The sequence below is a fragment of the Microplitis demolitor genome, chromosome 4 (assembly GCF_026212275.2).
Source record: "Microplitis demolitor isolate Queensland-Clemson2020A chromosome 4, iyMicDemo2.1a, whole genome shotgun sequence".
Classification (NCBI taxonomy): Eukaryota; Metazoa; Arthropoda; class Insecta; order Hymenoptera; family Braconidae; genus Microplitis; species Microplitis demolitor.
The window spans coordinates 7,944,642-7,963,641 of record NC_068548.1 but is presented as its reverse complement, the minus strand read 5'-3'; the positions used below and the strand labels follow the sequence as shown (position 1 = coordinate 7,963,641).

At 32.7% G+C, this 19,000-nt stretch overlaps 1 protein-coding gene across 5 annotated transcripts in view; it reads right to left on the bottom strand.

Annotated features, from left to right (window-relative positions):
- The window catches only part of LOC103577691 (band 3 anion transport protein), a 74,696-nt gene that overhangs the window by 18,419 nt on the left and 37,277 nt on the right, over nucleotides 1-19,000 (bottom strand). For 4 of the 5 annotated variants that reach the window (XM_053738134.1, XM_053738135.1, XM_053738138.1 and 1 more), the window contains 5 exons: nucleotides 17,530-17,710; nucleotides 16,914-16,995; nucleotides 16,498-16,845; nucleotides 14,849-15,536; nucleotides 14,497-14,544 (listed from right to left, as the gene is read on the bottom strand). In XM_053738134.1, the coding sequence (XP_053594109.1) occupies nucleotides 14,497-14,544; nucleotides 14,849-15,536; nucleotides 16,498-16,845; nucleotides 16,914-16,995; nucleotides 17,530-17,710 (1,347 nt within the window). The remainder of the gene's footprint in view (nucleotides 1-14,496; nucleotides 14,545-14,848; nucleotides 15,537-16,497; nucleotides 16,846-16,913; nucleotides 16,996-17,529; nucleotides 17,711-19,000) is intronic. The other variant, XM_053738136.1, reaches the window with a different exon arrangement.

Here is a 19,000-nt window from a genome sequence, read left to right as displayed (position 1 = left end):
AGGGTGATTCCATTCTAACTGTAATATTCAATGTCCTGTATTATTTGTTCTCACAGGTCATTAATTAATAATCAATTAATGAAATTTTCGTGTTAATTGGATAGTGATGAACATATTACAACATTATTTTTCTATTATATAACTTGCCACTCAGAAAAAACTTACAATATTCCTGATTAAAAATACTCATTGAGAGGGATTGAAAAAGATGAGAATTGAATACTTTTGAACACTTTCTATACCCCAACATTTTCATCTGGACATAAAATTAATACTTTTCAATCCAAAAATAATACGAGAATTTCTAAACTTGCGAGGAATTGAAAAAGATTCAAAAGAATTGATATTTTTAATCATTCTGAATACTTTTCAATACCAAAATAATATTACATTTCGGGTCACGTGTAGGATTGAAAAGAATTCAAATGAATTGAAATTTTTTAATCTTTCTGAATCATTCTCAATACCAAAATAATTCCATATTGGGAGGTATTAAAATGGTGGAAGATTGAATTCCTTTCAATACTTTTGAATTCCATTTTAAGAATTACAAAGTATTCAAATGATCGAAATTTCAATTCCATTCAATACTTTTCAAAACCTCTGTATAGATTGAAAAGGATTGAAAAAATTTTCAATCCCTCTCGAGTATTTTTAATCAGGAATATCACTTGAATGTCAGTACCGTGACATGTCCATTTCAAGAATTTACCTATAAATTGTTAATTTTTTTTGTCACAAGAAATGATTTAAACTAATCACCTCATAAATTCTAATGTTTATGATCCAACTGAAAAAAATTGACACACTTTCTGCTTAATGTATTAAGTTAACAGTAAATTCCGGTTCAATAACTTTTGTCTTCAAATTTTAACGAATTTATGAATTTGAATTTGTGTGACTCGAACGCCATGTTCGTTGAGATTTATGAAACGTCTAGTGAACTACACTGAGAGAAAAAATCAGTAAAATTAACTATAAAATTGTAGTAAAATAACGCTTCAACTATTTAATCATAATATCTACAATAATAATTTATAGTTATTATATTAATCGGATAATAGTCAAGATAAGTATTTTTTAGTATAATCAGTCATATCAAATGTTAACGTAACTAATTTAAAAATGTTTATGAAATAAAAATTTTATTATTTTCATAACTTAATTCTAGTAGCTTTATTTACTATACGTATTTTATTGAAAAGCATCAAAATTTAAGTATTGTTGAACATAAAGTAATAATTATTGGTAACTAGTTGACCCGGCAGACTTCGTACTGCCTAAATCGATTGTAGAGCAAAATAAAAAAATCAACTCTGTTTAGGTTTCCACTATAAAAAATTGGTGCATTATCGTACGATGGACGGTGTGACTCAATAAGTTATAGATCAAATTGAACGGAATATAGTATAGTGCCGGATAGCTCAACTGGTACAGCACTCGGCGCGATACCGACATGACTATCGACTTTTCTTTGAGTGTATCTTGAAAGTACGTCATCTGAGTAATATTTACAAACACTGAGTTGATGAAAAAGTGCCAAGAGTTCGTGTCATGTTAGAACTTAATTTTTAAAAAGATATGTCATAAATTGTCTTGTCGATACCGTGGTATTGATAAACTTAATTAACTATTAATTTTTTTTTGAACAAACTATTAAATTTTCTCGTACTTAATACCAGTCTAAACTTTACAGTCAATGGATATTATCAAATACATAACCAAATAATTACAGTTGTTATTTAAAATGAAACTTTCAGTACCGTGTCTGTCAGTACCATGTAAAATAATAATAAGAATAGCATATAGTTATAATAATTAGTTGTAAAATTATTTTAATCAGTAATTAAAATTTTTTTTAATACAGATGGTACCAATACTTCGTGCTAGGAAGCTACCTGATAAAAGTGACAATTAATTTATTCAATGTTTATTAATTTATTTTTTAGTAAATTCTATAAATTCAATTATAGTTGCTATAAATTATAAAGTTAATCGTTATTGATCATCATTAATGTGTTAAATAATCTTTAAAAAAAGAGTTTAAAAGTGTTACAACAGAATTCATAAATGAATTTAATAATTTCTACCAAATTTATTTTATATCAGTATATACCATGGGACGCAAAATTTGAAATTAGTTTCTCGTTCTTGACACTTTCAAGTTGTAGTAAAATCCTCTCAGATTTTTATTTTTACAGTAAAATAGATAAATAATGTGCATAAAAAAATTGAAAAAGTTTAACTTCAAAATCTTAAAAGTTTTAATAAATAAATTCACAGTTAGAACGGAATCACCCATAACTTCTTGTTAGGTAAATTTAAAAAAATTTAGCTATTATATTTGTCCTCGTTATCAATTTTTCAAGGGATTTTGTCATAACCTATCATAATTGGTTGAGTAGGGTTCCAAAATACCATTCATAAAAAATTCATCTATGTATGTGTATATATGGGGTATTCCACGCCAAATCGACCACTTTTGACCCCGACCCCTTTCGATTTGGCTGAAAATTTTTTTTTTTCTACCCCATGAAAATCATTTTTCAGGAAATTTTTAAATTTTTTTTACCCAACCCAAAAAAAGTTGTGAATTTTTCAAAAATAAGGCTTTTATTTTTTTAAATAGCTATAACTTCTTCAAAAATTGACCAATTGGGACGTTTTTTTTTTCAAAGTTTTGTCTTTGAATGTACTTTTCAGAAAAAAATACAAGAAAATTTTAAGATGATAAACTCTATGAAATTTTTGGCTTTTTTGAAAAAAACCGCCATTTTCTTCAAGTTCACCATTTTTGATTTTTTTTTTTAATTTCTCAAAAAAAACTTCAACTAATTCTGCAATTTTTCCCGCCAATCCCAGAGTGGGCAGACTTTTCCTTCTATTATTTTTTATCAATTGAAAAAAAAAATTTTGCCCCGTTGGGCTTATTTTACAAAACATCACTGTGGAAATTTTTGAGAATTTTTCGACGACTTCAGAGTTTGAATTGACACGGAAAATGAATTAAAACTGGTAATCTTCGAAAGAATTTGGATTTTTTTTACAACAGTGAGAAAAAAAAATAGAAGATACCTATAAATACTTTTATTGCAATTTTTTTGTAACTACACCTGAAATAACGATGTGCGTTAGATTTATTTTTCGAAAGCCATGACTTGGTCAAAAATAAACCAAAGGGCAATTTTTTTTTTTTTTCATTTTCTTTGTTTTCTGGTACTGGAAATGTTGATGGGAATTTTGTAGGAAATTTGATTCCATTCAAAAAAAGTCCTATGAGTCAAGTCACCAAAGTCCATAGTTTCCGAGTTATAGTGACTTTAATCATTTAAAAAATAAAATATCAATCGTAATTTTTAGGTAGATTTTTTTAAAAATCTAGGTATTGTATTTGTCCTCATGGTCGATTTTTCAAGGAATTTTGTCATAACCTATCATAATTAGTTGAATTCAGTTCGGAATTACCATTCGTTGAAAAATTTATATATGTACGTATATATATATATATATATATATATAGTCGGCTCTAGGAATCAACGCTTGCTTTCGCGGCTTTTGTCTGGGTTGAGTTTGCGCGTTAGTGCGAAAGACGCTCACCCTATTGTCGCCTGCCGGTACTACCGGTAAAACCGCCACAGCCACTCCCTCCCTTGTAACTTTGTCGGGAGGCGGGAAAGTGACTGTCTTGTTGCTTCTTCGCTGCTCGGACAAAGGCTCCGTTGACGTTGTTGCACTGGGTGCAATTGTTACCCTTGTATTTATGGTCGTGTTTTCAGGTACTCGTTTAATCGCTGGCTCTTCATTTACTGTATCAACCGGCTTCAGTCTTTCAGTAGATATGTTTTTATTTACTCCTTCTACTTCAATTGTAAATAGTCGGTCATTTATTCTTTTTATCACTGGATACGATCCTTTGTACGGTGTCTCCAGTGGTGCTTTTACATGATCATTTCGTAAAAACACGTGTGTACAGGTGTTCATGTCCTTGTGTACAAACAGACGTGTCTTTTTATGATGGGCAGTCTGAACTGGTCTTATTTCTCTCATTATGTTTCTGTGAATCTCGACGAATTTATGTGGGTCTGCAGGTGCTTCGTTGTGAACAAAAAATTCGCCTGGTACCCGTAGTGTAGTTCCAAAAAGCATTTCTGCCGGAGATGCTTTTAAGTCTTCTTTGAAACTTGTTCTCAGTCCTGGCATCACTGCTGGAAGAGTGCGGATCCAAGGTGCTATATTTTTACACATCAATGCTGCCTGTAACGATCTGTGCCAGCGTTCTATTATACCATTTGACGCTAGGTGGTACAGTGACGTTCTGTATTTCTCTACTCCAATTAATCTATTTCGTTGCTTGAATAGTTCTGATTCAAACTGCTCTCCTTGGTCGATGGTAATCCATAGTGGGGTTCCAAACAAACAGATCCAGTTGTTGAAAAACGCTGCTGCTACCGTTTCAGCTATGATGTTTTTTAGATGCACTGCAACTGGCCACCGAGAAAATCTGTTTATCATTGTTGAACAGTATCTGTAGCCTTCAACTTCAGGTAATATGATTATATTGATATTAATGATGATTATAATCGATTGATTGTAATATGATTATATTGATATTTATGATGATTATATCCATATTTACATGGTTGAAACGTGCATCAGGTACTGTTATTCTTTCTGGTGTGAGCCGGTTATGTCTTTGTACTTTCGCTCGTTGACACTCAGTGCATTCCCTGGACCATTTAATAGCGTCGCGTTTTATTCCTGGCCAGACGAATTTTTCTTTTAACACGCCGCTAGTATTCCGCCTACTTGGGTCTGATGGATTGTGTACGATGCAAAGTGCTGTCCTCCGCAATTTTCTGGTAGCTACGGTCTTACTATTCCAGTTGAAATGTCGCAATAAATTTCCGTATCGGGTTCAACGGTGATCTTTTGAAGTTTCAGTGATGGAGGGTGGTTTACCAGGTTGATTAATTCCTCGTCGACTTCTTGATCTTCCTGGATTGTTTGAGCACTTAGGGTGGTTGGCATGTCAATTGTATATATTCTAGAGAGCGCATCTGCGACTATGTTGTCATCGCCTTTTATGTGTACTATGCTAGTAGTGAATTGAGATATGTAACACAGTTGCCTGGCTTGTCTCGGTGAAGCTTTCTCCGATTTCTGTGCAAACGCATACGTCAGAGGCTTATGATCTGTTTTTATTATGAACTGCCACCTACCCACTAAATGTTCAAAGTATTTTATTGCAGCAAAAACTGCTAATAATTCCCGATCGTAGGTACTGTAGTTTTGCTCTGCTTTGCTTAGCTTGTGCAAAAAATACCTAACAGGTATCCATTTCTCATCTACTTACTGGTCCAACACAACTCCAATTGCTTTATCAGATGCGTCCATGACTTGTGATAACGGTGCGGTGGGAGAAATGGATGCCATGAGAGCAATAGACGCTAAGCTCTGTCTGCTTGTCTCGAATGTTTCTTCTGCCTCTTCAGTCCATTCAATTATCCGTTTGTTATTCTTGCGAGAGTCTTTCAGATACTCGTGTAACAGTGCTTGTACTTTGGCTGCGTTCGCTATCAATCTGCGGTAATAGTTAAGCGTTCCTAAGAACTTTCTGAGTTCTTTGATGTTTGACGGCTTCGGGTAGTCATTCATAGCTTCTACTCGCTCTTACGATGGCTTGTAACCAACCTTATTGATTCTATACCCCAGAAAATCTAGCTCTTCCTGTCCGAATACACATTTTTTCCGAGTTAAGGTAGTACTATCGGTTTTAGAATTGACGTTCAAAATTTAATGAAACTTGGCATGATGGCACATTATTATAAGATAATGAACCAGTTAAATTTTTAAAGGTCTACAGAGAACTGAAAAAAAGATATTAATATTAAAAAATGTTTGTCTTTACCATGGATCCTTATGGGAAATCACATATTTTATTTTATTTCATAAAAGGTGACGTTCAGATTTCAATGAAAGTGGTATCAATGGAAAGAAAAAAATGCTTAGAATATTTTTGTTAATCAGAATCTGAGCTTCGGAGCTTGTGATAAGAGTAATTAGTAAATAATTAAGAAAAATGTGGTATGTTACTTACATGTGGCAACGCCGCCAAAAATATTATGACGCTCGCGAAATTTAAGATCAATCGAATACGGTAGGTATGTAGCGTATCACTGTCATAAATATTTTTGAGTACAAAACATACGAAATATTTTTTATTATTATAGTTACATTATTAAATAAAGCAACATGTTACAAAATATATAATATCTCATAAATGAACTTTAATATTATACATTTGTTTAATATTTTTTTCTTTAGCTTCAAAGTAAATACAAATTTTTTCTAAAATTATTGACGTTAGTCGTAGGGTTAGGAGACGTGAACTTTCCATGTTTCTCATTCAATTTATTTGCTAATGCTACTTGTTTCAGATTTTTTTTTATACTTTTTTTCTGTAACTCTATTTCCTATCCAATGAAATATTTTTTTTTTTTTTCATTATTTAATAATTTTGAATCAGACATTTTAGTAAACAAACATGTAAAGCCAATAACTTGTATAATAGATGTTTGCGTAATAGATTTTGCGCATGATTTCATATTTCGAGTGAAACAGAGTTACTGTAAGTATACTTCTATCTCATTTGTTTTTACGCGACGTTGCCAAATATAAATACTACGGAAGTCAAATTAATTACTAGCCCATGCTCTTTTAATCTCTCGAAAACGATTCGCAGGTGTTCTTCATGCTCTTCTGATGTCTTAGAGTAGATTAGTATGTCATCAATGAACGCGAATACGAAGTCCAAACCTCGTAGTACTGAATCTAAGTGTCGCTGGAATGTCTGAGCTGAACCGCATGCGCCGTGTGGTATCACCAACGATTCAAATAATCCAAATGGCGTGATTATAACGGTCTTTGGAATATCTTCTTCAGCCATCCAGAGGTGTTCAAATGCTTTACCTAAATCAATTTTAGAGAACACTTTTTTTTTGTGCAGTCTCGGAAATAAATCTTGTATGTACGGTGGTTGGTATTTATCCGCTCGCGTCACTGAATTCAATTTTCTGTAATCTCCACAGGGCCTTCAGTCATCAGTTTTCTTCTGTTTTATCAACAGTGGGCTTGCCCAAGGACTGTTCGAAGGTTTGATTAGTTCCTGGTCCATCATTACATTGAAAGCATCGCGTGCAACTTTCAACTTCTCTCCAGCCAGTCTACGAGGTTTTTCTGCTACTGATGGGCCTGTAGTTACGATGTGATGCCTCACTTTGCTTTTTGATTTGTCGTACGTACGGAAAGATGGTTTGATGATGTCGATGTATTCATTCAATATTTTGATATAACGGTGATTTGCCGCCGCAGTTTGCTTGTTTTCATTGTTGATCGTGGATATTCCATATTCACTGGTTTTTTTTTATTTTAGCTGCTACTTTTAATAAAGTGACTGAGTCGTGTAATTTACGTTTCTTGCGATCAATAATGAGACCATAGTGCGATATCAGATTGGCTCCTATGATCGCTGATTTTACGTCTGCGATTGTAAAAGGCCATATAATTACTCTGTGTAGCCCGATGTTTAATGACATTATTTTTTGGCCGTATGTGTTTATTACTGTAGAGTTTGCGGCGTACAGGTTATTTTCCGTTTTACATGATTTTCCTTTTATCCGGGCTTGAGGTATGACAGATATTACAAAACCTGAATCAATTATCAATTAAGAATTGCTTGTGATTAGCTTTGTCGTATATATGTAAGCGGTACTCATGGTTTTCTGTTAAACACACGCTGTCGCCGTCTGTCGCTGAAGACGACAGCCTCGTTAGTTTTCCGGCTGCGTAGTTTTGTTGAAGTTACACGGATGATTGCACTTGAATGAGAAAGCCTCAAACTTTGCATGATAGCATACCCCATCTGCAGTATGTGGACGGCTTCGTGATCGCTAACGCGCTTTTGACGTAGAACTGGTTTCTGTCTCTTTTTTGGTGTCTAACCTCTTCACAATCTTGAGTACATCTTGCATGTCCTTTTCAATCTTGTTTAATCTTTCATCATAACTATTATTATTATTAATATTTCTGGGTTTGTGCAAGAAATAATCTTATTCTTTGAACGACGTAGCCATTACCAACTGCTGGTTGTCGCTATTCTCCATTATCTCGTCAGCGATGTCTGACAATACGTCCAATGTTGCATTGCGTACTGCCTTCAGGATGTTCTGGACCCCAGGAGGTAAAAGACCCATCCATTTGGTTTTTAGCAATTCATTTGACGCTTTATCTTTTGCCAGCTCTTTCATCTCGCGAAGTAACTGAGATGGTTTCATGAAACCTAACTTAATTTCCGAAAGTAATTTATGCAATTGTCTTTGAGAGGAATCTATAAAACATTTAATGATATTATCTTTTAAATTTTGATACTCGCCCGGTAGGTTAACGATGATATCAGCTACTTGTGCGATGGCTGTCTTATCCAGAGCTTCTACAACAGTATCATACTTGATCTGATTGCTACGGATGTTTTTACGCCGAAATGCTGATTCTGCTTGCACGAACCAGAGATCTGGTTTTGTCTTCCATAAAGTCCCCAGTTTGAATTTTGCCACAGCAGCTATTTCGTTTGGTACATTTCCGTTTACACCCCTCACCTCCTTGTGGTTGATTATTGTTGTTCGCTTGCAACGCCTGCTGTTCTTGAGGATCTGCTACTTGTAGTTGTCTGGCTGCTTCGAGCTGCTGCTGCAGTTCCCTTACTTGCTGCCTTAATTTTTCTTCCATTTTCACATAATTAGTATTTAATTTTCTCTGATGTGTAACCTCTTTTTTTAATGAAATGGCGGCTAATGATAGTGTCTGTTTTTATTTCGCCACTTTTATACGGGGTCACCAATTTGTAGTGGTTCAGGGCACTAGGGTTACCAAATCACTAACAATAGAATATTAGAAATAATAATTATTTATTTAATAAAGTTATATTTAATAAGTTACACTCAGTTTTATATATCAAATCTTTTTTTCTATATATCGCTACAGCTGTAGCCACATGCTTGTATATATACATATATCTAGTCGACTCTAGGAATCAACGCTTGCTTTCGCGGTTTTTGTCTGGGTTGAGTTTGCATGTTGGCGTGACAAACGCTCACCCTATCGTCGTCTGCCAGAACTACCGGTAAAGCCGCCACAAGGGTGTTTGTGCGCGCTGTTATTGAGTCTCACCATCACTTGCTTTCATCCCCTCTCAATAGAGCGAGCAATGCGCACTTTGACGTCACGGTAGCTTCGTTTTCCCCGGGACCGTTGCTGGCATATGGAGTCTCGCCCTATTGTTTGTAGCTTAGGCCCAGAAAAATAATCCCTTAATGGTTTTGAATATTTTGGGAAAGTTTTGTCAACAAGAGGATTACAGTCATACAAATATGGAATTATACATCTGACAGAGGATCCTCGTGGGTTTTTCCAAAATATTCATTTATTTTATACTCTGAGTGACCATTATAATAATTCTATTCTTATTTTAGTTTTTTATTTTATATCTACTATATCTTGTGACGTTACATTGCCGAAGAGATGGAGTTGAAGGTGGAGTAAGTGAATCTGTGTGTTAGAGAGAGATAAAATTAGTATGTGTGTCGAGTCGAGTGTGGTAGATAGTAAATAGAGAGTATGAAGCATATGTGTGCCGTGAGTTAAGTGTGTTGAGAGTACGAGTACGTGTACGGTATGCTGTCTGTTTTGGAGCGTCTGTGTGGTAGAGCGTGGATTTAACGGGGGGTGTCTAGCTGCGTCGCAGATAGTGGCCAAGATAACGTGCCTCCCGATCAGTGATGACGACCAGGTCTAGGCTTAGCTCTCGGGGCTGACGTGATGATCGCGGAGGAACGACTGAGATGTCACCGCCTCTTCGTGTTGGTACCCGGAGTTAGCTGGTGTACGTGTACGTTTTTTTGGGGATGGTAGGCCTCGTTTACAATGCTCGAGGAAGCCAAGGTTTGCTAACTTCGAATTTCACGGGAAGCGACATTTCGGGAAGACCCGTGAGTCCACGGCTTGTATGTGGTGGGAGAAGAATGGATGGAGAAGCGAGGATGTGAGAGTGACTGAAAGTAGTAGAGCGTGCGAGTGAATGGAGTGGGAGACTGGAGAAGAGTAGTTGAGAGCAGACCATGGTGTAAGAGAGTTGGGATTCGGAGTCATTCGAGTACCAGTAGACTCAGTAGTCGAGTTTGGAGTTTTAGAGCGAGTGGTGGTGAGTCGGAGAGTCACCAAGGTAGACCTCGACCACACCCTTGACTGATATCGTTTTGGAGCTTGGAGCTCTGAGTATTGGGTTCTTGGGACTGTTTGTCGTGATATTTGTCGTCTTGATTTATCGCATTATTTATTTTATTATTTATCTAGAAGTGTGTGAAGTTTTGTGATTCGTCGTCTACGAGAGGTTCCCGATGTCTTACTCAGGTATTTCTTTGTTTGATGGACCGAGAGTACTCGACTGCGGGCCTTTTGAGCCCTCCGCGTCATTCGCGCGTCATTTTTACGGTATGTTATTTAGTTTTCTTTTCTTTATTTTATTTCAATTTAACGTAATTAAACGGCTTCTTCCGCGTCATAAGAATCGCGACCCTCTCTCCATAACCTAGCATAGTGAGCGCATCAAGACATGCCGCCACCACCGTTCATTTCTCTCATCTCCGAAGGGTTTAAATATTAGGTTTTAATTTACGTGTATGTTTAGACCGATTGCAGATACCGGGGAAATAAAAGTCGGCTGGCGCCCGTCAGGATCTGGAGGAAATGAGAGAAGTGACCGGTGGGCGAAGTAACGTAGCCCGATTTTGTGTAATTTGAGTTTGAGTAATTGAGTAATTTTATTGAGTAAAGATTTATGTATAATTCCCAGTGAACACATGACCTTGATTTGACGTTATACGTAGGTCATAGAAATGTCACGGCATCTTATGTAAATTTAATGTCAATGTGACGTTCTACATGACTTTGATATGATGTAAAAGCTTGACATCATATTGATGTAAGCATGACTCTTGTATGACGTCACAGTTATGACTTATGTATTACGTACGCTTGACATAAAATCTACATCACATTGTTACGTAGTAATAGTCATTATTGTATATCATAATGACGTAATTTTAAAATCATACATTTTTGTTAGTAGCAAAGTCACGATTATACGTAATATAGATGTCACTCTTAAATCATATCATTACATCAGTGACAAATCAGTATTTTACGCAATGCTGATGTAATTTCTGAGTCATAGTGTTTTTATCATCTATTTATTAAAATAAAACATTCATAGAATGAATTTTCAAAATTGTGTAAATGTGTAAAAATAACAACTAAATGTCGAACATTTTTTGGGCCAAAGTAATCGATAAACTTGATAATAGATTTCAGACGTTTTAGATTAAAACATTAGCGTAAGCATAAAAAAATTAACTTTATTTCTTTAGATGATACACCGAAAATATTATTGAGGATAGCAAAGAAAATATAACGACAGTTTGAACTCTTTTGATATTAAGATTGTAAAGTTTAGTTGTTGCAATTTTTCAATCGATTAAATTTCATACCACTTTGTGGAATTATTTAATGTTTCGCAAAATTTTATATAAGATTCTGTAAATTTCACAACAGAAAATTAAAAAATTTAAAGAAACTTAATAAAATTTTATATAATTTTTTATAATTATCATCGAGGCCGACAAATATTGTTTTTATAAAATTTTATGTAAGCTCATGGAGTTCTTTTAAATTTTGTTAAAATCCATTACGAAAACTTATGAACCCTGTCTTTACCGGCATTTCACTCTGAATACATCAATTAAGCACAAGACTTGAACTCTCGTGATGTGGACCAGTGATCAACGTTCAGGACTACCAACCAAAAGGAGCCGTGTTCGAACCCAGCAGACGCCCAGGATTTTTTCATAATTCACTGCTATCAATTCTTGTTTCTGTATTTGTAATGCGCTCGCGCGGTAATAAGCAAATCGAAAATTCGGTATTTAATTTTTTTTTTTTCAAAAATATTTTTTCCGGATTGATAATTTTGACATCATCCATATGTCATACTGACATCATGAAATGTCACACAGACATCACATTTACGTCATGTATACGTCATCAGGTTTACATCATAATCTTACGTAAAAAAGTGTGAAATAACGAGTCACACCTGACTCATCCATGACTTATATCTTACGTAAATGATGACATAGCGTAACGTCACTCTGACGTCAAATTTACATCAATGTGTTTACTGGGTTTTGTTAAGTTTAATCAAGTATTAAGAAGAATTTACGTTACAATCTATGTATCTATATATCTATTTTATTTCTAGTTATTTTATTTTATATCTAAATATAGAAGGTATTCAAAAATTACCGCCTATAAATATAATTGTTTTATTTTATTTTCTGTAAGATGGTCATAGAGAGCGCTGTGTAACCCGTTGGCTACACAACACAGTCAAGCGCGTCAAGCGATTGAGTCTACCGCCCTCTACGTTTGACAGTGTATTTTGCGCCAACTGAGTTTCTTGAGAAAAAGTACCGAGTCGTTTGAACTAACTATGTAGTATTTGATACAACTCAATAACTTTTTTCATTTAAAAAAAATAGAAATTAGTTCATCACTAATGCTGTTGATACAATAACGATTTTAGTTTTGTATAAAATAATTAAAAATTCCACTCAAAGTAAATTGTGAAGTGATTGAAGGTATGAATTTTAGGTTAAGTCAAAATTTTATTAAAGCTAATGAATTTTAGTGTTGAATGTAATATCTTTTTAGGTCCATAGAAACTGTCCTTGCAATTGATTCAATAAAAACTCGATTCATTTCAAATTACTGTATTGCATTGATGAAAAAAAAAAAAAAAACAGTAATCTGAATCAAGTGAATATTGCTTTCAATTATTTCATTAATAATTAATTTAAAAAAAAAATTTTTTTTGTTATGTATTTATTTATTTTTAATATTATTATTGTTTTTTTTCTTTGTTTTTATTAAGTAATGGGACAATTAAATTATATTATTATATTACATCAATTATACTTTACATATCATCCTAACATACTCAGAGTTTTTAGTGAAAAATAAAATAGTTTTAATATTGCCATCCGGAGGATTCGAATGCGGTACCCTACGCGCGAGTCAAACGCTTTACCGCTACGCTACGGAACCAGTAAGAAAATTTCAGTTTAGTTGTGCTTCCAATACTTCGTTTTCATATTGAATGGATTTATACAATCAAATACTTATACATTGATCTAAACGAGATAAATATGTGACTCTTTTTATAAATAAATTTTTTTATCGAATCGATAATATAAAAACTTTCATTCAAATATACTTCGTGCATGAAATTATTCCTACAACCTCATCGGATTCTCTCCCCAAGAAACTCGTCGGTTGACACGAGACGTTCAGTATTGTAACAAACTACTTTTGTTTCATTGAAACATAAAACTGTCAAACTAAACGTTTCAAGAGTTTCGTTAAATTTCTCAAAATTGACAAGTTTGCTTCAACAAGTTCTTATTTTTAAATCAAATACATCCAAACTTTAATTAAAATATATTTTACTATTCAATCAAATGTTAGTTTAATTACGGTCAAACTTAAAAACTTTAACATAAAGATTTAAGCAATTTCTCATAATCGAGTAGAGATTTTAATTCAATAAAAATGATTTTTTTGAGGCAAACTAGTTTTCGTTGGTTCAAACGAATTTGGTTTCACTGAAGAGGAAATGTGTCAAACTCCAAGGGAGTTTGATGTCAGTACCTTATTTTTTACAATGTATATATATATATTTACACATATATAATTTTTCAACGGATAGTATTTTTGAACTCTACTCAACCAATTATGATAGGTTGTGACAAAATTCCTTGAAAAATCAACCATGAAGACAAATACAATACCTAGATTTTTAAAAAAATCTACCTAAAAAGTGAGGGGCACTGTCTGAGAATGGCCTTAAAGACGTAACGATTTGACACGATTTGTTGGGAGGTTTTTGTCTACAAGGGTAAAATGAGCAGTGTAATATATTTTTTATGTTTAAAGCAGAAATTACAGCTGTTAGATATACTCAGGCGGTAATGCGTCATTTAGAACTTTAATTTAATGGTTGAAAAACTATTATTAATTTTATATCCATTATTGGATATTTAAATTAAAGGATAAATTTAATATTGTTAATATTACTTAACATATTATTGCTTTTGATAAACAATTTTAAAAATCAATCTTTGTGATAGTTTTTTAATTTTTTTAAATTATACTATATAAAATATTCCTGTAAGTTCATGGTTAATAATAGGTGTTATCAAACATAAAGGTTCATTGGATAATATGGTGTCAAAATACAACTATGATGGAATAAAAAAAGATAAAAAAAAAGTACGTCAATGTTTTTGGGACACGAAAAAAAGAGACAGGTTAACAATTTAAAGTTACATGTTTTTCAGTGTCTTCCCGCGCAGCATCTTCTTCCAGCCAGATAGACTGCGGAAATAACATTTTTTCCGAAATTAATTTTCAATTAAGTTAAAAAATTTTAGTTTTTATTCTATATAAAATAACGATTAAGTTTATTAAATTAACATTTGTCTACAGTTATAATAACCAAAAATAGTAAAAATATGGGATTTTTTAACGACCGATTCGACGTTGAAAAAGTACATAATCGAATAAAATAGTAGAATAAAATTTATATACAAAAAAGAAAAAAAAATTTTCGTAAAAATTGTAAATTGAATTAATTAATAAATTTAATGCTCAACTATACAATTATTAGACAATTACCTACCTGGAGACTGGTATAACTAGCGTAGTTACGTTTTCCACCAAAACGAAAACCTCTGTCGTGTTCATTAACGTGTCGATGACGAAGTAGTAAAGCTCTCATAACAACAGGACGATCCTCAGGAAGAATAAGTTCATCAATAACCATTTGTTCAACAACTCGATAAGCCATACCAGGTACATCTTTTTCTTCTAGATCTAACAAGACAACGCCAGTCTCTAAACATCGACGAAGATTAAGCAATGAATGAAAGCTTAAAGATGCTACATGAGGTCTTCCCCATCTATCTGCACCTTCTTCGACATCTTCTTCATATTTAATCCAACGAGCTGTTTCTCTCCATTCACGTTCTTCACCCACCCCATGAAGTTCATCCAATTGAACAAAAACTTCGTGAGGTGAATGATCATACATTTTTTTTAAAGTTTCATGAGGGATTCCACCTTCTTTTTTACGCCCTATTTGTATTGTTGGATGCGAAGCTTTATGTCTTCTCATTCCACGAGGATCATCACTCCGATGAGACTCTAGGTCATCTATATCGAGTTCTTGAAGTGTGCTTGCTTCTTCTGGTTGAACACTTACTCTTCTGCCTAAAAGTCCTACACCATCTGGAAGACCTGCACCTGATCTTTTGCGCCATTGTGGATCTTCTTGCAAGGAATATTTTCTGGATTTATGATGGTGTCTTCTGAAAATATCAATAATACCAATTTCAAAAATTAATTTTTTTATTATTTAAAATATAAAAAAGATAAACGATATTAAAAAAATTATTTAATGAATAATATTTTCATAATCAATTATACTAATTAATTATATTATTGCTAAATTCACGCTATTGCATTAGTTTATATTTTCTTGAGCCACGTCTAATGATGGTTTGAGAGCAGACATTTCGCGTGGTGACTTAAATATTTGAATACGTGCCAAATATACGAGTATTCGACCCTGACAGTGGTTTTATTCTTTAACGTGTCAAGTTACTTTTAATTAATATTTTTTAAAGAAAATTATAAATTGACTTATATTATTTAAAATTGATAAACCAAAATTAACATTCATGTATACAATCAATTTATGTTTTAATGATAAAATATATAATTACGTGCATTCTATGGAAAATGAAGTATAATTAACAAAAAAATTAATATATTTGTAAAATGCCTACGGATTTCGCCTGATGTTGCCGATGCGATCCTGAGATCGGTTGTAAGTTACCGACATGTTTCAAGAACAACATCCACTAAGCACCTCGAACAAAACTCGTTTGACCTAATTAAATGACAAGACTATTGTCTAATAGTCGTAAGCGTACTTTGATGGTTCGAGAATTACTTGGCGCAATTGACTAAGCGGAAGTGGCTAGTCCTGGCCAAAGGCCATGGCACCAGGTAGTACCAAGTCTGTACTAGAGTTGGTTCTTGTCCCAGGTCTAGGCCGTTTATGAAAATAATTTTAATATTCGTCGAGCTCTCTAAACGGTTATGACAAACAGCACGAAAGCTCGATAGCTTAGTTGATACAATTTGTGTAATATATACTGACTGATTATATCTTGTAAAAGTATATTTTCATTTGAATTATTTTTCTTTTTACTTTTATTTAAATAAGTTAGTTAGTTTTTATTGTTATTACAAGTAGTATCTTACTTGTGATCGTGATGTTTATTGTGATGTCTTCGTGTTTTTCGTTCTTCTTCACTGAGTGGCTCTTCTAATGATGATAATACATCTTCTTCTTCTTGAATTTTTTCAAATTGTACTCGAGGACTGCCGATAGCAGGACTTTCAATAATACTTGAAGCTGCTCTTTCAGATATTGGTGCCTCAGATTCACTGCTAAGTGTATTTTCTTGTTCGTCGGATGGTGAATTTACATCATTTGTTGGTGTTGTGACAACACCATTATCCATAGTGTCCAATTCTTGATCACCATTACCTACTTGACCGTTCCCGTTGATACTTTCTTCTTCGTGATCGCAATCTATTGATCCTTCTCTGTATGAAGATTTTTTTTTAATTTTTCCATAAAGCGTTAATATGAATAAAAAATATTTTTTACTTACGGTGATAAATGTCTCCGCATTGACTTGGAATGTAGACTTTTTAAAGGCATATGAGGGTGAGGATAGCTTCTCTTGCGATGTTCTTATTAAAAGATAAAATTTAAGATATAATAGTGTATATTCTAATAAATTTAAATAAAAGAAAAAAAAATATATTTATAGATAAAATCATTAAAAATTCTCAGATGGAATTAATAAGTTTTAATTGATTTATGTATTTTATTATGTTGATTTTAATTTTTTTATCGCTCAATCACCTTTGTGTATAATTGACTTCTTGCAACATATAAGTTTTAGTATTTTTTATAGCTAAGAACAGTATAATCGTAATGTCATCTATGTTGTAACAATATACATACAGATATTTGTTTGAGCATGCATAAAATGTCTAGCTACTGCTTCTTAACTTTAAATACATAGAGAAACAACAAAGTTGTAGTTACTAGCCAATTATTTAAATTTACTTTTATAATTTATTTTCTAATTAAATGAATAGTCGAATAAAAAATAAAATGAAATAATTATCAATGTAATATAATGTATTGATAATAATAATTATTACTTTGGTATAAAATAAATATTACTGTCATTGATAGTGATTCAAAAATAAACTTACGATCAAAGATGTCATCGCCATATCGAGGTGGAGGACCACGATCGCGGTCACGATCGGAAGCAGTCGATTCGAGCGGTGATCCTAAACGAGATACGTCAAATTTTTTTCCAGAATCCATGGCAAACACCTTTTCCATTTCCTCGTCCAATTCCGGTCCCGCTTCCGTACCATTTCCGTCGGTCTAAAATTTTTTATTACAAAAATTATTTTCGGGTGGGTAAAAAGGCTGATGCTATACTAAAAAGTCAACTTATTATTATCATTCTCAAGTTTAATTATACTATATTATATAATTTATAATATTTTAATAATGCGTATAAAACAGCAAACGTTTTTTTTTTTTTTTTTTTTTTTTTTTAAAGAATTTTAATCTCTGTTAAATCATACTCTAAGTACTTAAAAAAAAAATTATACTAAAATTACAATTTTTTTCAAGATAAATAATAATGATAATTAAAATTAAAAAATATAATTATAGCTGAAAACTTACAGTCACATTTTTGTTCTTTAATCAAGATTGATTTTACTATTTGCAGAATACATTCATAACTATTTCTATATTTTTACTGTTATAAATTTGAAAATACATAATATAATTTTAACCTTGAAAATTTTGAGTTGTACCAATATTTCTCGATTATCTCAGTCCAATGACTTTTAAAGCATTTTAGAATAATTTCAATATAAGTGATAACGCATTTGCTTATACTTTTTTTTTCCATATGTGATATATATTTGGGGCATTCCACGCCAAATCGACCACTTTTGACCCCGACCCCTTTAGATTTGACTGAAAATTTTTTCTCTTTTTCTACCCGATCAAAAACGTTTCTCACAATTTTTTCAAATTTTTTCACCCAACCAAAAAAAAAGTTATGAATTTTTGAAAAAAATGACTTTTTTTATTTTAAATACACTGTGAAAAATTCCTATTAAATTTTACTATGGGTGTATTGTAAACCCGGACCATAAGAAAACTGGTACAAAATTTACAAGGGTCCCATAGTAAACGTATGCGCATATGTCCCAATCGTGTCGTCTGCGCATACCGTTTACTATGGGACACCCTGAAAATTCAAACAAAAAATTCTTTTAACCATAAAACAATAGGTGTAGAAGGAATTTTTTTGAATTGCTAGCATCTGTCCAAAGATGGACCAAACGAAATTTTTTTTTTTTTTTTTTCATTTTCTTCGTTTTTGAATATAGTTTTAAGAAAAAAATACAAAAAAATTATTCAGAAGGTCCTACTATTTTTTAACTTAATTTGTCGAACAAAATTCCAATTATTTCAATGATTATCATTTAAATTTGTTTTTATTTTTTTTTCCAAATTTAAAAGTTCTCTGAGCACTCTCAAAAATTTTAAGCATGGTGTTATCCAAAATGAGGCTAGTTATAAAAAAATTTTTTTTTTCAATTGGAAAAAAAATTATAAATCGAAAAAACACCACTCTGGAAAAATTTGAGG